The 21,338-nt window shown below is 46.6% G+C and overlaps 1 protein-coding gene across 2 annotated transcripts in view; it reads right to left on the bottom strand.

Annotated features, from left to right (window-relative positions):
- Window positions 1-263: 263 nt before the first annotated feature.
- Window positions 264-21,338, bottom strand: part of ADCY9 (adenylate cyclase 9) — an 82,158-nt gene continuing 61,083 nt past the window's right edge. For both annotated transcript variants that reach the window (XM_063414884.1, XM_063414886.1), the window contains 5 exons: window positions 20,434-20,642; window positions 14,081-14,240; window positions 11,006-11,154; window positions 8,010-8,051; window positions 264-2,384 (listed from right to left, as the gene is read on the bottom strand). In XM_063414884.1, the coding sequence (XP_063270954.1) occupies window positions 1,196-2,384; window positions 8,010-8,051; window positions 11,006-11,154; window positions 14,081-14,240; window positions 20,434-20,642 (1,749 nt within the window). In that variant the 3' untranslated portion in view covers window positions 264-1,195. The remainder of the gene's footprint in view (window positions 2,385-8,009; window positions 8,052-11,005; window positions 11,155-14,080; window positions 14,241-20,433; window positions 20,643-21,338) is intronic.

The following is a 21,338-nucleotide window of genomic DNA, read 5'->3' as shown; positions in this document are numbered from 1 at the left end:
CACTGGTTCAGTCCAGAGGGAAGCTGGGATACTCAACTGTGTTTGGTGGCTTCCGAAGTGTCACCAGCTTGGAAACAAATATTGCCTAAGGTAACATCCTCACAGTGGTTGGTAGTTCACAGAGGCTCAAACACTGTCTTATTACTCCCGTTAAACCCACGAACAATTCGTCTCTCCCGGTCCCTTCCGCACGCGAAAATTCCCAAACCAAATAAAAAAACCCAAAAAACCAAACAGGAATAAAATAAATAAATAAATAAATAAAGGCATTCCCAAAACATTTATTTTGCTTCTCTCTTTGTCTCTCTCCAGTCAGCTCAGAGACACAGATGTCACCTACCTTCACCCACCGAGCCGCACGCGGAGCACGGAGCCCTGAGCGCGGCACTCCCGTGGTCTCTGCTGCTCCTGGAAACCTGTCCCCAGAGCTGGCACTGTCCCAACCCTCCTTCCATTCCCACGGATCACAAACTCATTGGCTATACGGAAAAGAAGTGTATCCAAAGCACACGATGGCACATGGAGGCTGCAGAAAGCATCGGGAAAGGAGAAGGGATCGGCAGCAGCTGCTCCTCCTGCCCTAACTCAAGGCCGAGCCGCGGCACAGCTCCCCCTCCAGCCCGACCCGAAGTGTGTCACCCTGGCCCAGACATTCTCGTGGTGCTTTACTGGCACTTTATAGCAGTCTCGTATGGTAGATACATGCACATGTCTGTGTGTTACATACAAAAGGTCTGATAACAGTAAAACATTGTTCCGAGAGATATAAAAAACCCAAGGAGTTGCATTAGCCAAAAAAAGTGTTTTGTGAGAAACAACAATAAAAATGATATAACCACAGCTTTTCTTTTCTTTAAAATTAGATAAATACCCAAAGCTATGATTTCACTTGGGGCCTCTGTACCTTGACAGGGAGTCCAATGGAGTATATCTGAAGGCACTTAATATCCTCTACTCAGCTGTAAGATGGTTGCACAGGGAGCTGGGGAGCTTGGGATGTGATTTGGGGCATGGAGGAGAGAGATGGATGAAAACAAGCCCTGAAGAGCCATGATCCACACAGCCCCAGGTGCCGAAATGAACACAAACGTACAACCCAGGTGTGGAGAAGGTCTCTCTTGAAAAAGAAAACTGCCAATTGCAAAAGTCTGTGTGTTTCTATGGACAGAGCACTTCATGCAACTCTGACAGTTCATCATACACTCTTAGAGATATTTAGCTTTGTCAGTTCATTGACCTCCTCAGTCCCCGCCTCCTCACAGTCATCCTTCTCCACGGCTTTGCCAAACCTGCACCTCTCCTCTGCCTTCGCCGCCTCTTTCTGGAGCTTCTTGGCGGAAGGAAGGATGTCCTTGGCTTCTGAGTTATCTGTGCCATGGGCTGTCTTATCAGAATTCTGTACAGAAGGCACCAGGTTGGCAATCTCGTCCGTGGGAGACCGCCCAATGCTGCCATCCACTTGAACCCGAATGTCTGGAGATATGGACAGCTGGTGATGGGGCACGATGCCGTTGTCCATGCACTTGGGGTACAGGTAAGTCTTCATCTGACCCTTCCCCTTCACATTGACCGTCCCCCTGTAGTCAAAGTCATAGCCCATCTTGTTGAGGATGCGGTAGCTCTCCTCACTCACCTGGATGCGGCACTCGACGCCGGTGGTGTCCATCCTGCTGGCGATGTTCACAGTGTCCCCCCAGATGTCGTACAGCAGCTTGGTGGTGCCGATGACGCCGGCCGTGAGCGGGCCGTGGTTAAAGCCGATCCGGAGCTTGAAGTTAAACCACAGCATGTTGTTGTTGAAGTCATCCACCACCCGCATCATTTCTTTGGCAAATTCAAAAAGGGTCTGCAGGTGCCCGTGGGGATGGCTGCTGTCCTGGCACTGCGACGTGTTCAGCCCCGACGCCGCCATGTAGGTGGCCCCGATGGTTTTGATCTTCTCAATGCTGCTGTAGTGGGGTTTGCTCAGCAGCTCGTCGAAGTCCCCGATGAGCTCGTTCAGGACTCGGTAACACTCCTTGCCGCCCTCGTAGTTCTCCTCGTAGAACTCGCTGAAGTTGACGATGCTGGCGAAGATCACCCCGCCGCTGTCGTGGTTTTTGGAATAGCTCTGGGACACCTTCAGCTGCTCGGCCACGTGGTAGGGGATGATGTTCCTCAGCAGCCAGTCAGCCTGATCCCTCATGCTCTGGATCTTGGTGCGGTGCAGGTCGGCCTCCACGTCCCCGTGGTAGTGCAGGCGGTAGCTGACCTCGAACTCGCGGTTCAGGAACCAGACCAGCAGCAGCAGCAGGAAGGACACCAGGACCACCTCCTGCCCGATGAGCTCCGCCGGCCGCCGCGCCTCGCTCGGCGCCGAGCTGTTGCACGGGCTCCTTCTGGAGCTGCACAAAGGGAAGAACACACAGGAGCACTTTAAGTTAGGGCATTGCCATCCCTGCTCCACAGTCAGAAATCCTCTGCTGGGAAAGGAAGTGTGGGAAGTACAGTTACATATTAAATTATAAAATATGCGTTGAGAACTTCATCTGCTGTTAAGAAAACGCCAAAGAATTAATTTAGTTCTTAAAATCACCAAGTACTCCCTCAAACCCACCAAGTATTTCTTTATCATCATGTTCAGTGGCACAGCCCAATCCTGTTTTAAGGACTTCACCAAGGAAACAGTTACCATTATATGTAAATATATAACTAAAAGCACTGCATGTAAATATGTACCTGTGTGTGTGTTCAGGTATCTGAGTGCACTGAATGTCTGTACGTGGGGCTGTCCGTGGGTTTCGTGGAATTTATCTGGTTTTGTATTTTTTGTTACCTCCAATATTCAGAACCAGCTGCTTTACACTCCTGTGCCTTTCCTGTGTCCTCACCTTTGCCATGTGCCTTTAATGCTACACATGAGGGGTTGGGAGAAGATAACCCTGTAAAAGACACGTCAAGAGAACCCTTGTGACAGGGACTGGGAATGGATGGCCTTTAAGATCCTTCTGACCCAGCCCAGCCTCTGGTTCTGTGAACTGCATGGAAGGGGGATCATGGCTGTGCTGACATCTTTTCTCTGATAAAACCTCTTCAGCTCCTCATAGCGGAGACACAAAGTTTCTCCAAATGCCAAGATTACATAAAATAATCAAAAATTCCTGTCTGCCATAGATTGGGAGCAATATTTCAGATCCTCTCGACAGTTCACTGCCTGCCTGTGCAGATTACGAGGCGCTGATGGGGCCAGTGCCAGTGCCAAACCACCCTGAACGAGGAGACATCTGCGCTCTCCAGTCTCAACTTTCTGCAGAGATGCAAAGACACAAATTGAAGCTGAGAAGGCCCCACCTATGCAATCCCAGAAGCGAAGGCTAAACGCAGACAGCTTGGCACACAGTCATTTCTGCAGGGATCCAACTGCATTTTTTGGATAAAATTATGCCAAAGCTTGAGATTTGATATGAGCAGACACGCGCTGAAGTTTTTCAAGTTAAGAGATGATTTGAAAAGGGAAAGCATCACATCAACCTTTCTCCTGCAGACCCAGAAAGGAATCCATACTCAGCCCCAGCCTGCATTTCTCTGGGAAGGCAGGAAGGGATTAAAACTCAGCACAACTGGAGCAACAGCTCAAGCAGAGAAGGCTGAATTTGTTACTGTAACATATGAGAACATTCCTGAGTTAATTTTGTTGCTTCATGTCCATGGGGGACAGGCTTCCACTTCGGATATATTTTAGAACTGAACTTTATTACAGGCACAGTTTCTGAGTTTCATTCTTGAATACTTGATTGACAGAAAAGTGTGATGAAACAAAACCACAGCACAGCTGTGAGACAGATGAACGTGCCCCATGTCCAAAAACATTTCTCTGTGCCACAGTCTTTGTAGCTATTCACTTTTTAACAGAAACCCTATGGGGAAAAAAGTTTCCAGTGAGTGAAATATTTACAATTCAGAGCACACAGGTTGAATTTCAGATGAAAGATAGGACAGATTACATTGGAAATTACTTCTTTTGTTTTCTACCACAAATATACTTCTCCCAGAAGAAGTGAAGGTATCTTTATTTTACCCCCTCTTCACAAGGGGACCATGAAAGGAGGAGCTGTCCCAACTCAAAGCAGGCCCCACCACCAGGTTCCTGTAACTGCTGTACCAGGACACTCCTTGCTCCCCGATTCCCAACAGAACCTCTGTTATGAACCTGTTTATGTCCTCCCTTGAAAGACAAGTCAGAGACAGAGACGTGCTTTAGTGGTGGCCTTGGCTGGGTTAATGGTTGGACTCCATGATCCCCATTGGTCCCTTTCAGCTCAGGATATTCTATGATTCCCTGACCTTGGAGGTCTTTTCCAGCCTAAATGATTCCATAATTAATGACTACAAGGGAACAATTGCTGAAATACAATCCTTGTTACCTATTTTGGCGGTGACAAAATGCCCTCCAGCTGGATGGGCTTATAAAACAAAATGAGAGGATGGTAGGTGAGAGAAAAGATCTTGGAAAAGAAGAAGAGGTGGGGAAATGTGAGGAAGGAATCTGGATTAAGGAGCACAATTCAGGTTCTTCTCTGAATCTGAGTTCATTATTTCACACATCTTGTGGGCAGAGATCTGTGAAAGGATCTGAGCAATGACTGTTACTGCTCTGAGAGTATGAGTCTGATCCAGATAATCCCCTCTAATATCAGATATTCCTGCCACAGGGATTTATTTAGGTCATTAAATGCTTTTTACTTACAGTTTGCTGTACAAAACACTCCTCAAAGTACTTTAACTCCTCTCCAGTGAATGAGGTGAGCACCACGAACGTTCTGCCAGGCACAGTGCAAGGCTCTGCCTTTGGGGAAGGAGCTGCTGCCCCCCATTCCCATTCCTGGAGCACCTGGGAGCTCTCCCTGACCTCACTGGCCACAGGGGCTGCAGGTGCAGGGGGTGACTCCCTGTGCACTGACCCCTTCCAGCAATGGGGAATGGGGTGATCCCAGAGCAGTTTCTATCCCTACTGATGTGCATGGAAAGCCCTGGTTCCAGCGTGTGGATGTTGCAGTGACCAGGACACAGCACCTACAGGGCTGTGAATCACCTCCCCCATGACCTGGAGCCACCCTTTGGAATGAAAAGAGGAAAAACTCCCCCACACCTCCAGCAGAACGGCTCAACCCCCTGCCCAGTCTTTCTCAATTCTACTTTTTATGAGGTGCTGCAGCAGAAAGCTGATTTTAAAAACCATTCAAATTGAAATCTTGAGCTGACGATGTTTCTTTAACTCGAACTGGTGAAATGCTGCCTGGCATGGCCCCCTCACTATTAACCTGGCACCTCCATCCTGTGAACATGGAACAAGTGAGACTCTGAAGACAGAATCTCCTTTGGCTCGAGCACAAATCAGAAAGATAATGGCTCTCCACTCACAGAACATTCTGGAAAACCAGTTTGCTTCTGAGCCAGTAACCCCTGTTTGGACTTGGATATCTTGCTGTGTTGAAGAAGGATGCCTCTGCCTGCTAGATCTGAGAGAAGAAAGCAAAGGAGGAAAGGTGTGGAAAAGGGGATCAAAGTGCTGCTTTCCATGAAACACGTGCAGTGGATGCCTGCAAACCCTTCCCTACAACAAGGTGATTCCAGTCTCCACTCAAGTGGCCGACTGCTGCTCCCCCTTGAGCAGCCACACTGAAAAGTGCCACATCCCACCTGCTCTGAGGTGAGAAAGGAATGAAAATGAGAAATATTTCCAGCTTAAAAGACAAAGTTCATGGTTGTATCCTTTGGGCTGCCTGGAAAACAAGGCAAACTCCACATTTTTATCTACAGACAGTCCAGAGATGAACTCTGTGCTAAGGCTTCATTATCATTACTACTGTCTCTCTTCCCAGGCAACATTAATATTATCTCTATTCTTGATCAAGGAAAGGGAACAACCTCATTAAAGGCAACACACAAGCTTGTCTAGCCCTCTTAGAACACAGGAAAACTTTAGTGCTGAGTGGGGTAAGCGAGGAACCTGATTTATTTAATTCTGGCAGAAAGGTGCAACAAAGAACTTTGTTAGGCTAAGAGAGTTTCACCTTTTATTAGTCCATTACCAGAAAAAAGGGGAAATCCTGTACTCTAGAAATGTGGTGTACAATAATACACAGCCTAAGAGCCCTGAAAAAAGAAGCCAAATTCCGTTTAATGGCAGAAACAGAACAGGATTAACTCCCAGTCCTCTCTTTTCCAATATTTGTTAATGTTCGAGTTTGGGCAGGGTCAGGCTGGGGAGCTGCACTGAAGGGCAGTGCTGAGCAGAATTAGCACACAGATCTCTCCCTCAGCTGAAGGAGCACAGACAACATCCTAATAAAAGGTGAAAAATGAAGTTTAGAAACGTTTAACAGATGAGATATTTTGGCTACTGCCTTACTTGGCCTTTAGATCACAAGCCAAGCCTTGTAAAGAAGGTGAAGCCTCAATCCACAGCTGCTCACAAGAGACACCTCCATGTCTCCTCCATGTCTGGTCCTCAGCAACTCTCACCTTCACCTGTCCTGGGTCAGAAGTTCCATATTTATGGAAGAAAAATATCTGTAGGAAAATAATGTCTGATAGGTGATCTTCTCCCAGATTTCTGTCACTGAGGGGAAGACCCAGTTGTCAATGATTTAAGGGAGGATGAATTATTGATCAGTGATTAGCAGCTGGCCAGGAACCTGCTGAGTTGCTGGGGAGGAGGTTTGGAATTCTGAGCAACACAAAAGAAAAGAAACAAAATTTTTCACAAATGAAAAATAAGGATCCAGATCCTAGGAGCCAAACTTAGGCTGATCCTAAGACAGTACTGGAATGATCACCACACTATTTACCAAAAAAGAAAAAAAAAAGTCCCTGCTATTCTTTTGGGTTTAAATTTCCATTCTGGATTCAATGAGGTGGAATTCTGTTACAAAAAAGAACTGTCATGAATCAAAACCAGGAAAAAGGAAAAGCCATGTAAGAAAAGCCAGAGCCCCCCAAACCCCAACACTGCAGTAAGTGCTGAGTCCTTGGTGAAGAAATACCCAAAGAAACCCTGTTCTCATCCCTCTGTGCTAAATCCCACATGTTCTCTAAACTGCCACAGCATTTGTGAACATGAGACTTATTAAAAAGGAATTTTATTTTGACACATCCTCCCAGGACAAGAACCATGTTCCTGAAAAGCCCTTTGGATGTATTACCAAAGTCACACATCCACAGTTCAATCAAACTCAATATGGCCCAAATATCACCCCCAAATCTGCAATGGGCAAACACAGACTTGTCTAACACCAAAGAGCAGTAAAAGCACTTCAAAATGGTATTGCAAAAACGTGCAATAAACCCATGAGAAACTCAACACTGAAATCACCAGAGTGAATCTTTAACACGCTTATTTTAAGAGGCCATTAATAACCCTGGAAGGGATTTTTGTTTTGCTTTAAAGCCTGGAGGCTAAAATTTCCCTTGCTTTCAGTTTTATGCCTCCCTGTTCTGCCCAGGTGAGGTGACAGCCAGGCCCAGACTGTCACACCCCATCCTGGGAAGGCAGCTGCACATCCAGGGAATTCCAGGGAATTTCCAGGGAAATTCTCACCTGCTTTTCCAGGGAATTCTCACCTGCCCAGCTGTGAGAGCACCCAACTCCCACTGCTCCTGAATGGTGTAAATCAGCCAAGGAAATCAAATAAACAGCTCGTGGTGGACAGATAATGCTCTAAAAGCTGCTGCTACTGGAAAAAACAGCTGCTGTTTTAAGCAGCTCCTCCACAGCTCTTTCCTAGAAATTCAACTTAAAGAGAAAACATCATTACACAACTCTGTGACTGCAGCACCAGCCCTGGTGAGTTTGGGTCATGCCCACGTCATCTGTTAAGGGAATTACACAGGGAGCTTGAACACAACTTGCTGAACCAATTTGTTGCATTTCCAAGTTATTACTGTGAATGCAAAATTGTGCTACACGTAATCCACTGAAAATGTTCTTATCCCTAAATATAAAGATGGTAATTTTATATAAAGCTTACCTGAAGTTCTGTGCCAAATCTAGATGAGGAGCTTCCATGGAGCTGAAATGAAAAAAGCACTGATTTCAGAGGGAAAGTTAAAGCAACAAACAAACCATCCTGCAGCATTCCAGACAGAATTTTCAACTTCTCTATTGCACAGACCAGTAACTGCACTCAGACCTGATCAACTGCACACAAACTCTGTCTGAACATGACTTATCTGCTTGGAAGGGGGAACCAGCCAGAGATGCAAATCCCTGTAAAGGGAAGCTGGAACTTCGTGATGTCTGGAACAAGTAATTGTTAAACAATCCCACCTTACCTGGAAAACAGGGAAAAGCAATCCCAGAACTCTAAGACTCTGTTACGCCTTCATCTTATGGGAGCACACAGCAAAAGATTTTAAAAATAAAACACAAAGAGACAAATTCCAGCATCTCCAAACAGAAACCAAAACCCCCTCAAACCAGCAAAACAAAGAAACCAAGAACCCAAACCACTCCACATCAAAAATCCCCCAAATCCCCCAAACTCTAACAAACACAGAACCCTTTTCTGAAGATGTCATTAGAGAAAATAAGTAGTTTAAGCACTGTGCTCATTTACTTATATTACAATGTCTCTACTGCAATTAAGTAACAAGAGAGTATCAAACTCTCAGGATTAGTTACAACTGCAAAAGGAAATAAAACTGTAGAATGGATCTGTCTGTGGTGCAGACAGGGCTGCAATTGCCACTGTGACAAAAAATATTATCAGAATCATGGTAAGAGATGAACAAAAAGATGATTATTAACAAACTAAAGTAATGGGTTTCACTAACTAAACCTGTGCTAATTTTGTTGAGGATCGATTCTATCAATCACCTTTTCAGACCTGCAGTTGAACAGCTCTATTACTTGAAATACTTCATTCTGAGGGATGAAATAACAACACAGCCCATGATTTCTGAACTTTGTCTGTTAATGGTCACTGCTGTTCACACCACAGGTGGAAATGCACCATCATTAGTAACATTTATTAAGATAACGGGGTCGCTTAATGTTCACAGAGCCCCTTGAGCACTCAGCAAGAGCTGCTGCTGTGACCTGACACAACAGCAAGGTCTGCACCTCTCAGCTTTGGAAGAGCCATTCCCAGTCCCTCAGTAAAGATGAAACCCAGGGAAATCCCAGTTCTGTGTCTTTGTTTCTGGACAAAGCACAGGGCTTGTCCAGCAGTGCATTCCAGCACCCCTCTCACCAGGCTCTGCCAGGAACCCCGGGAGCTCCGTGCAGACACGGCTGCACCGGGGAAACGGAGGAGCTCCAGGAGCTCCTTCTGGGGGCGTCAGGGAAGAGCAACCAGGGAATCCAGAAATGGCATCAAGGGTCTGCTCTCCACTAATTCCCCTGGAAAACCAAACCTGGGGTTGAGTTTGGAGCCACGTGGGGGTCGGGCTCTGCTCCCAAGTGACAGCCCCAAGCTGTGCCAGGGGAGGTTTAGATGGATCTTAGGGGGGAAGAAAGGTCTTAAGCCAAAGCCCTGGGACAGCTGCCTGGGGCAGTGCTGGAGTCCCCATCCCTGGGGGGATTTAAAAGTCCTGTGGATGTGGCACTTGGGGACATGGGGCAGTGGTGGCCTTGGCAGTGCTGGGGGAGCAGCTGGACTTGATGGGCTCAGAGGGCTTTTCCAGCCTCACAGATCCTGTGATTCCTGTGATTCCATGACCCTCAGTGAAGCTGGGCTGGCCACTGAAAGCACCAGTGCTACAATGGGAAAAGCCAAGGGGAGAAAGCCTTTGTGACAGGGAGAGGCCACTCAGTGCTGGGGGACAGGCAGGTGATGCTCACTGGGATCCTGAACCCAAGGGACAAACCCATGAGGACACATGGAAGGCTTCAGAACCAAACACTCCTTTTCCACACTGAAGCTGGAGGGAATTCCCCTGCCCTGCCTGTCCAAGTCCTTTGCAGACAGACAAGAAAGGGATTTTGCTGTAGTCAAAATGATCTAGAAATCATTTGTCAACTGACTCCAGCTCCAGGGTATTTTTTTCCCAGGACTTTCTCCCTTCAACCCTTACAGCCACCTCAAATCACAAATGTGAACAGGTATAACAGGTGTCTTTTATTCTCCTTTTCTTTTAAATATAAATTTGATCAAGATTAAAAGAGACCACTGAAAACACGTGAAGAGGCAATTAAGGCTAAATACTCACTAAAATATGCATCTGCAAACCTTTTTGGTTTGTTTGGGGTTTTTTTTTTCATGTTTTTCACCTTATGATTCAGCAGCTCTCTAAAGGAGGGGAACTGACTGAGGAGAAGACCTTGCTAAGTCCATCCCGAGGGAGGGTCTTAAGCCACTGAGAAGTGCAAGTTGATTATAAAATTTTGCCAATACGAGTAGAAGGCTGGAAGGACCCCTTTGACTCTCTTGGCAAGAAAACAAGAGAATACTGCAAAGAAATTCTCCTTGCATAAAATCATTTCTCAGAGGAAAACTGGAAAAATTTAAGGTTATTGCACAGAAACTGCATTATCTTGATTTCTCTGGTTACTGTTCTGCAGAGTCCTCTGAAAAGGCAGGAAACTGAGAATGGAACTGGGTATTAGATCCCATTAGATCCCATTAAACCTAAGCCTTCCACACTGGAAAATGCATTGAGGAAGGACGTGGAAGAAGAATATGTGGTTCCTAAGGGCAAAAATAAATCCAGAGGGGTGTTGGGGAGCAGTTGGGTTCCCTGGCACCACCAAATACCTGGGAAATTCCTTAATAAAACAGATTTTCAAACTAGTGGTGAAAGGCAATTCTGTGGGTCTGTAACTGTGTCCTAGAAACAGATCAGGAAGCACAGGACGTCACACAGAAGAGGGCCCCTTGAAATCCTTCAAAGAAACAAATGATGAAGGAATAAAATCATTCAGGTTGAGATGCTGGGAAAGCACAGCAGACAGCAAAGTCCCGTGCACAGCCCCTTGTTCCCGGGAGAGCCCAGCTGAGCTCCTGCAGGCGCGGGCGAGGCTCACCTGGCGGGGCACAGGGACACGTAGAGCAGGATGAGCAGCACTGCTCCCACCACGGTGGCCAGCAGGGACCTCATCCACGAGCTGAGCTGGCAGAAGTTACAGTACTGCACAATGGTGATGAGAATGGCACAGCACATGAACATGGTGTACTGCAACAGAGAGAGAGAGCGGGTTAGCAGCGGCCCGGGGCCTGCCACACATCCCTGCAGGCAGGGGAGGGGCCAGCGGGGAGAGGGGGATAATTCCGCCCACATGATGGGCACAGGGAGTGATGGACATCTCCCTTCCAGGAACAAGAAAACCTTTAGCACTGGTGGTTTGCCACCGCTCCCCCTGGATGGAGGTTTTTATCACACCCCCGTTATTGCAGCGATGTCCGGAGCCTCCAGCTTACCTTGGCCAAAGCTCAGTGCCTCTTCTCATTCAAAAACAGGGAAAAAAAAGAAGGTGAAAATTCATGGCAACCTCCTCTCCACTGCTGGGGTTACATCCTGCCTGCTTTAAACTGACTATCAAAACTCCACTGCACTGGAAATGCAGAGTGCAGTTTCACCAGCTGCCTGCTTTTACAAACACTTCTGAGAGAAGGTTCTCCCACTGCCCTGTAACAGCTGAATCCAGGGAAGGAAAGATCTGCCTCGGTGACAAAAGGCAGCTTCAGTCACTGGCAACCCACACTTGGTAACACGGCCCACCTGGGGCAATTTGAAAGGACAAGTTCACATTTTCTGTTCCAAATGCCTCATCTCAAAGCCCCTCTACCTCTCCTCAACTTTACTGGATAAAGGAAAGGAAGTGCAGGACAGATGCACTGCCCAGAGCACCTTCATTTCCCCACATACAACCTTACAATGCTCAAAACTCTCAAGTGTGCCAATGATGTGCCGGTTCCCCAACAATATTCATGACCATCCAAGGCAAACCAGACTCCACACCTGGATTAAGGAGTTCTGGTCTAGCTTTGTGCTGTGTTTTACAGCATGAAATGATTATTCTCTCCCTTTCTCTCTCCCTTGAGGTGTCCTGTGCAGCTGAAGCGCAGACTCTGCAGCCTGGCAGTCCTGTGGCATAACAAAAAAGCATGTGATTGAGAGCAGACACAGTGTATGGGAAAAACCCTTACATAATTCACCATCTTTAAACCACAAACAACAATTGTTGGTTTTTTAAATGACTTAAAAATGGATAAAAGGAATTTCAGAACTGTCCTTACAGAACACCATAAGTTAAACTTACTTTTTTTCCCCCATTTCAGGTCTCCTAAAGTGGCAGAGCACTGGTTCTCACTCCAAGTGATGCCCCAGCATGAAGGCAGCCTATAGAGGGTCAGGATGTGCTGGATTTTACTATGGATGCATGGCTTTGGAAAGTTTTTTTTTCATGACTGTTTTTGTTAATTTTCATTTTAATTATTTTATATCCAGGGAGGGTATAAAATGCTATGAATAAAAAAAAAAACTTTGCAAAACCATGTCATAGTAAAGGAGGACACTTACCTGACCCTCTACAGATTGACTCCATTTCCTAGAGCTCCACGAGTGTGGAAACACTGAGCAAATTCGAGCTGGGACATCTCTTGGAGAGTGAGCCAACAGCCCCACAACTCTGGAGCACCTGCAAGAGGAAAGAAAGCAAAGCTCCTTCTCAGTTTGGTGATGAAAATCACCATTTTACTGCTGCTGCCTGAAGTGTTTCGACTCAACCTGACCTGCTGTATTGAGAACACACTCATGAAGTGGTTCCTCTGATATTATCTGAAACATTTGGAGAGATCATCAAGGATGGTGATGAATGGGATGGTAAAATTAAAATCAGATTGACAGATTTGAGAGATTTGAAGGGTTTCAGCTTCCTTCCCTTGAGGAAAGCATTCCTATGGTTAGCTTACTGATAATCATGCAAGGGAAAGACCATCATTAGACTGAATGAACAAACAAATCAATTTACAGCTTAAAAATTCTCAATTAAAGTTCCAAAAGGTAGAAGCTGCAGAATGATCTTAAGCATGGGACAGAACAGAATGTCAACCACACCCTCTGTGACTGTGATAACCACGAGATGTTTAAATCAGCCAGGACCACAAAATGTGTGGTCACACGTTCCCGTGGAACAAACACCCCCCAGCACCCAGGAATGAGCTGTGACAGGAAGAGTGAAGAGGATCTGGTCATTACCTACACCCAGGGCCCTGAAATAGCAAGAGCTTTGTGAAACAGAATTCCCTGAAGATCCTGGAAAAGAAGGATCACACACTGTGCTGCCTAAGAGAAACCTGCAGAGAAAGAATCTTTCATCTCCAGCTTGAGGCCATTTTATTCACAGTTTTTAAGCCTTGATTTTATGCCATGGCATAAAATAGTTGGCTTTTATATTAAACTGTTCCTCCCCCTCCTCACTGCTGTCCATTGCAGCGGGTTGGAACAAGAGGTGCCTTCCAATCCAAACTATTCTGTGATTCTGTGAATGTTTAACCCCCTGTTCTCCCCTCCTGAGTTCTTTTAATAACAGAGACACCAAATTCCCTACGGATCTCTGTGTCTGGGTTAAATATGCCAACTTCTTTCTGTTCCTTTTCAGAAGGCAGTTACTGCACTCCTTTAACCATTCCCACAGCCCCTGCAATGGCCATTTCTAGGTACCAAGTGCTCTCTCCTTTGAGTTCCTCCTTCTCACTCTGTGAAGCCAAAACACCCCTCACTAATCCTGTTCTCACTGTTGAGGTTCACTGATACAGCTTCTCTGACTCCAAACCCCACATCCAGCCCAGGACCATAATCCTGAGATAAACCACTTGCATTATCTCAAAAAAATTCCTGCAGAAGGGCTTGTTCTAAGAGGAAAAAAGTATGCAAACAGCAGGAATTTCTAGGTATCCTCTCCTCTTTTGTCTGAGAGTTTTCACCATGGCTGTGTTTACATAACAGACTAGGAATTCCATCATGCACAAAGCCCCGTCCCTCCAAGGGATCTGTATCAAACACATGTAAAGCAGGAGGGAGGTGGAGGAAGGCAGGCAAGCAACAAGCTTTGCTAGCTCCAAACCGTCACACTATGGGAGGGAATTCAACAACTTACATGTATATTTGTTTCAAAATCAGAGGTGAAGTGTGAAAAAACTGCAAGAGCTGGGAGAGAAACCAGGATTGCACCAAAGAAGTGTCGAGGCAGCCAGCCAGATATCAGCTCCAGGAGACGCTTGGTGCAAGTCATCACCTCCTCCAGGAAGAACGCCATCCTGGAACACAGGAATGCAGGGATCCAGGCATTAATACAGCTCCTTTACCTCTCATTTACCTGTAATAATGCAGCCTCAAATCCCTCACTTAGGCTCTGTGAGCAACCAAGGTGCCACAGCACCTGCTGCTGACTCCAGGGAACAGCCCAGCCCGGCTCACTGAGCGTTTGCTCCGGTGAGGACTGGCAGCAGAGGGAGGGAGAGCCTCGGCACGGTGGCTTTGAGGAAGCAAACTGAAAGCCAAACTTCACTTCCTTGGAAGGTTAAGCAGAGGGAAGGCTCCCTCTCCATTCATAAATAAAGCAGGCAGGGAGAGGGGAAACTTTTACAAGTTAAAGTTACTGAAAATAACCCCAGGAATGTTTGAGGAGCAGGGCAGCTCCAGCACCCATCACGCCGCAGCCCGAACCAGTTCTCCCAGTTGCATGCAGCCAGTCTGCAGGCAGGCTCCGTTCCCTGTCATTAGGGAAGGGGAAGGGGAGCGTGGGCTGCGAGCTGGCAGCCTGGCAGGAGCTGAGCTGAGCTGCAGGAGCTGAGCTGGCACCGCCCGCTCCTCGCAGCCCCGCTGGATCCACAGCCAGGAAGGAACGGCTCTCGCCTGGAGCTGCCGAGAAAACCACGGCCCCAACCTGTGAAGAGCTGCAGGAGCCAACTGGGAAAGCTCTGGAGAGCAGCTTACCGGAGATGCTTCTCAAGTGAGAGCAGCTCTAATTGCTAAAATGAATAAGGGGAGGTAAAAGGATGCTCAATGCTCAAGGGCATTGCATAGAAAGCTAGTATTTATCCACAGAAATAAATCCTTGGGATAACTTCCTTCTCAAAGCTCAACACTAGTCACTTGAGAAAAATTGCAACTGCTGTTCAAGTGCCTAATTATTTTTAAGAAGACTTAAAAAGGTGGTGTAGCACAGTTAGCTGCATCCAGAGCCGTTAATGGCATTGTGGAGTTATCAGACTTGGGCTGGGCAGGTAATTTTGGACTACAGAGCCCAAACAGTACAGAATCATACTGGTTTTTTGGACAGAGATGCTCACAGCTGAAAAAAAACCCAAAACCACACAATAAATATGAAATTCCCAGTCTCCAAAGTCACATGAACTACCCCGTATCACCTATATCTCTAAAAAGAGTAAGGATATCCACTTATTTTTAACCCTGTTGTCTGAAATACAAGGTTTTATATTGGATAAAAGCCTGACACTAACCAAGCTGAATTTAGATTTCTTTATGCCAGTTTGACATTCGTTCCACACCTTTAAATACAAATTTTTTGTGAATGAGATTTTAATTCTTTGATCTGGAATTCTGTGACTTGCAGCCACAGGTATTTTGTGAAGCGTAAGAACTCTTCCCTAATTGCATGTGTTAAAATCTGTAAATTATACTTAAATTGATGGAAAAAGAGGAATTTGGGAGGATGGAACACACTGTAATTCATCGGGAGCCCACGAGAGGGTGCTCACAGATTTGCCAGTTCGGAGTTCAATGGACTTCCAGTCACACCAAAAATTCTAGCTGTATTCCATCGGAAAACAGAATTTCCAGCAAAGCACTGGAATTTAAAAACTGGATATGCAAAATTAAAAATAATAAAAAAAAAGCTCTCTGGAGTAAGAACTGGGGTTTCTGACGGGTTACAGACTGTCAGAACTGTCCCTGTGCTCAGCGGCAGCCCCGTTGTCCAGCGCTGAGTACATCTGAAATCCCCACCCAGCTTCCCATCCCTGAAAATGAAGCCCCGTTCTCCAACAATAGATGGGATCTCAATGGATGGGATCGGCATCTCCCTGGCTGAGCTGAGAGCACGGACGGGGCAGGGCTGCCAGGCCAGGGCTCCTGCGGGCAGCCTGGTGCCACCTGTGCCCGCGCCGGCGGCTCCGGTGCCTCTCAGCCCCGGGCCCTGTGGCACACGCCCGGGGCAGCTCACGTCTCTCACCCCATCCCACACCCCAGGGACTCCACGGTTTGCATTTTCCTTTGCCAAGCCTCCATGCCAGGACAAATTTTGCGGGTGCTACAGCACCAAACCCAGGGGCGAGCCCCACGGGTTAACCCTGCCGTGAGGACGCTGCCTCATTCACCAGCTGGGTCTCAAAAAGGCAGGTGCAAATGCCAGGGCAATGCCACATTTCTCCTGACAATCTTTACCTTCCTGCATTGATCTTTTTTGGGATGGGATTTATCGTGGGGATCTGTGCTCCCCAATGAAATGATGGAATTCTCCTCCTTAACAGTGAATCCAGCCCGACGCTCCCAGCACAGGAAGTCAGGGGTGCATTAAATCCAGACAGCAGCGAGAGCTGCAGACAGATTTAATGGCTACAGGGCAGTATCAGTAAATAATGCAGTGTCAGTGGGCAGCTCAACAGGGCTTAAATGCTGAAGGATCTGAGATGTTTACACAAGCTGGAGTTCAAATTAGTAACTTTGACATAAATGATTAATGGCTAATGTAGACTGTTACCATCATTTCTGTATTTACTGGCAGTTTAAAATCAATTCCCAGAGTTCAAATCAAAAGCTTTTGGCATAGCAGCAATTTGGTGGGATATTAAATACCAGATGTTAGAAATAAATAAAGGCAAACAGACTACATTGTTTTCCCCAGCATCAATACTCTGTATCAGTCGTGTTAACAGATCTGGTTCATTAAGCTCCAGGGGCACAAAGCAATTCCTGCTTCTGGTCATGAGGAATGTAGGAAGATCCAGTGCTGGCCACAGGTCCTGGCTGAGGACAGACGGGGGTGGCACCTCAGCAAGGCTGGGAAGGCAAAGCACCAGGAGAAGGGCAGTTCTTTGGTCAGACAACAGCACAATTTCCCCCCTACTGTTGGACTGCACTTGCTTTCTTCATCTAGATGATTCTTTTTTGCTGTCTAGAAAGGTCCTTTTAAATCCATGAATCACCTGAAAGTGCTCCCACCTCTCACTCTTGAACAGGGCTGAACACCCACTCCCCTGCCCTCAACCCTTCACCCACAAGTCCTCCCTGAAGCACGCTATCAAAAGCAACACATTTCTTGTAAACAAACTCATTTATATGCAGTTATACTCGAGGACAAGATGCCAAATTACCTAGTGAACAAAACTTCTGTATTTACACTAAATATTGGGCAGGATCTCTAACCCCTGTTCCTGCAGAGCCACTCCTCAGACTCCCAAGTGGAATCTCACACACTGTTGTACATTCAATGACAACGATTTTTTAAAAAATACCACAACTTTAGGATCTCTTACACTTCAGCCAAGCTTGTCAAAGTAGCTACGTTTCAAGCGGGCAGAAGGACATTCTTCAGAGAACATTTCCAGAGGAGATGACATCTTCCACGTGCTCACAAATGAAGCACCAATTTTTGTGTGCAGCTTTATACAATTAATTCTTGAGTGGCTCTCATGCTGACAGTGGGATCCTCATCTGTAGGTACTCTAATAATTTATTATCAGACACTTCAGAGGAATCCAAACATCCCTCTCCCTCGTCAGCTTTGCTTCACGAGGACTTTTGCTGTTGCAGAATTCAAGTTTTAAGTAGTTTCTCACTGCCTAGGCTGTGACAGTGCTGTGCTCTCCTCTTGCGCTGCTGGACTGAGGGCTGAGCCACGAGAGCCAAGGGAGCCCTTGCTAGGCTGAGTCCTGGATTTAATTACCATTTAGCTGATTTAAAGGCAGGGTGTTCAACATCATGATAATGAAAATACAATGTGAAACTTAGGCAAGAATTTTCTGGTCTTAAAATAATCCCTTTTCCTGAAATTCTGGGATTGTGCCCAGCATTGTAGTCCAGTCTCCTCCCCAAAGATATCTCGGTGGTATTCTGTGATTGTCATTTGGGATGACATTTCTGCACAGGAAGTTCTGCACTGTTTCTGTGCATAATGAGCAGTCAGAGGGAGCAGTCCTGACTTGGAAGAGGATTTGAAGAGGAAAAAGATGATTTTCACCTCCCTGCCCAAAGGAACTGTACAGAGTGTGTGCCTCAGGTTATGGAGACTGGGGTGGCCCTGAAGTGTATTTTAGATATTTATAACGCAAATACACAAAATAAATTCAAAAGATCCCTGCTGGTTTGAAGGAGAGGACAGGGAAAGGCAGAGGTTCCTTACCCCATGCAGCCATTCCTGGTTCCCAAGGTAACCAGGACAACTGGAGGGGTCCTGAGCTCAGTGGTCAGGCTGACAGCGCAGAGCTGCAGTGAAGCCAAACCCTGCACAGCCACTCATGGACAAAACCACTTTGCCAACCCTTGACTATATAGACCCAAAACAACCATTTTTCCTCTCCTTAAGGAACCCATAAACCTCCAATTATAGAGCAGAACTGTAATAAAACCTTATGTATCTACCTATAAATATTTCTAAGATTACAGCAATAATTTTCATACATGTACAAAATAAGGCAGAAGCAATGTCCTATGGGGAAAACAAGTGGGGAAAAGAATGAATTAAAAAATACTAAAATGAAGTAAGAATTCACCTGTAAGGTGAGTGAACACAAATTTTCTCCAAATACACCTGGACAGCAGAAGGCAGCACTTCTGGAAAGTGGTGGTTGAGCTGTTCCCAGCTGAACAAATTTATGGCCACCAAACCCAGACCACCTGAAAGAGCTGCCTGGGCACATCAAACTGCCTGGAAAACTTCTGCCACACCCAAACCAGGGTGAAGAAACTTCAGCAAAGGGAAAAATGCATTTCTGAGGCAAGACAGAGCAACAATTAACAGTTTAGAATGACAACCCTACCAGTCCAACCATCTCCCAGTACAGCTTTTGACTCTCTGAATTTCTAGATTTTCTAAAAACTACTCAAATTGCAACAACCAAACCCCCCTACTAAGAAATGCTATCTTTAAAAGCATTTCATAGATGGCTTCTTTCTACTCCACATGCCAGCTTTGATGTAAATCCACTTGCACACATTTATATGCCCAGTGAGGTACAAACTTCCTTCAGTGACTAAAGCATTAATTCAGTATTTTTTACCTCGACCCTACAAAGTCAAAATAAGAGTGCAAACTGCAATCTCTTGTTTCTCTTGAAAGAGCAGCAGAAATTGCTTCCAGCCCACAATTACAAAAGCATTTTGACTGACACGTTCCTGACAGATCTCAGAACTCCAGGGGAGGACACCCATTTGCACACACCACCCTTGTCCTGCTGTTGTGTCAGGGAAGTGCAGGGAACAGCGGGGTGAGGGGCAGAGTGAACTCGTCCAGACAAACAAACAGCTCATTAGCAGGTTGATCACCTGGGTTAATGACAGGTTACACGGGGTATCTGTAGATCACACAGCACACTCAGGAGAGCATGAGCTGCACTGAACAAGGGCTCTTTGCTCCTCCTGAGCCTGTGAGGAACTCCAGGGATGGAGGAGTCACCACAGCAGGCCCCTGGAAGCCCAGAACATCCCAGCACAGGGGGAGACTGGGCACAAATGGGGAATGAGGAGCTGCTGTTAAAGACCTGGCACCTGCAGCCAAGTCTGCTGAGGGCATAGGAGAGGCTGAGGGGCAGGACAAGGGCTCAGGTGTGGGGTTGGCACCTCTGAGCACAGCCCTGACAAGTGCCACCCCTTCTGCAAAGACAAAACAGTGCCCCTTCCCTTCTGGGGAAACACTGGACTCCTGTTGTATGTCAGACACAGAAAACATGAACTATCTCAATGTTAACCCATGAAACTTAAAAAAAAAAATTGTGGACAGACACAATGTGCCTTTAGCAATTTCTCCTCTCTCTTTCTTTGAGGGCAGCACTGCTCTTTGCAGCTCTGATACATGATGTCAGTTTTAACCCCAGAACTCTGTATTTTTATCTTGATTTTAAAGGAGCAGTTTTTTGGGTGGGCTTGTTTGCAGGACAGATAAAAGTTTTCTGATTGAGCTCTGACGGTCCTGTGAGGAGAGAACACCCACAGTAGCACATCACATTTCAAGGAACAGTGAGGGGGCTGGGATGGGGTGCAGATCCCATTTCCCTAAGTGATCTCTATCAGAGTCACAGCTCTGCTGCAATTCCTGCAGCCAGAGCTCTCCCTGCACAAGATGTGCTGCGAGCCTTGGCTGCACTGACTCTGCTCTTCAGGCGTTCCAGCCCGTCCAAGCGAGTTCCTGGGATGCTGTCAAACAAAATGTTCCCGAGGCAGGCCCCGCTGCAGCCTCCCTGCCCTCTGCAGAGTCTGTCACACTTTCCTTACCTGATGGAGACCACAAGGGACAGCACTTCCAGCAGGATGGCGATGACGAACACGGCGACGGCCGCGGGCGGCGGGGGGGACGCGGCCATCCCGTGCCGCAGGAAACACGTGATGGAGAGGATGAGGAAGACTGTGGTGGACAGGAACACGTCCAGGAGCGAGCTGAAGGTGGCACTGGCAAATGTCTTCACTGGAGCATTCCTAATAACCTGTGTGGAACACAGGGATTGAGGGAAGGGATGAAAAGGAATAAATGCTGTTTTGCTGAACTCAACTGGATGGCGAGCAGCAGCTCCTAACAAATAACGGAATGAAGAAACTTTGGCCACTTCATTAATCCAGCGTAAGCACTGGTTGGAAACAAGAAGCAGAAGAGGTGGTTTGATGGCTGTCACAGCTCCCTGAGGACTGTGTTGACAAGAAGTACTGGTGGCACAGCCCCAGGCCTGGGGTGATTTTCATACACTATTATAATACAGAAATAAAACAACACAAAAATTGACTATTCTGTGCAAAGAAACATAAATATAATAAGTAGAAGATAGGTTATGCAGTATTTTCTTCTATTATTTTAATTTAAAATAATAACAGATTTTACTTGTATCTTTTTAGCTGTGATGGTTAAGAAAACTGTCCTAACAACACAGACACAGCTCCTGTGGCAGAATTCACATCTCCCTTTCAGACCACATTAAAAGCTGTGTAATCCAAATTGATGAGAGCCCAGGACCTCCAGTTCTGCTTTTCCATAACCCCTCACCACGTATTCCCATCCCATCCTGGCCTGGCCCAGTCCTTGTGCAGCTTTGCTTTGTACTACCCTGGCCAGTCCTGCTGAAAACCAGATCATGAGCTCCACATCCTGGCTTATGAAGGTGAGCTCAGCCCTAGGAGTGTTTGTATCT

This window comes from Prinia subflava, chromosome 17 (genome assembly GCF_021018805.1).
Source record: "Prinia subflava isolate CZ2003 ecotype Zambia chromosome 17, Cam_Psub_1.2, whole genome shotgun sequence".
In the NCBI taxonomy this organism is placed as follows: domain Eukaryota; kingdom Metazoa; phylum Chordata; class Aves; order Passeriformes; family Cisticolidae; genus Prinia; species Prinia subflava.
This window is presented reverse-complemented; position numbering and strand designations above follow the sequence as displayed.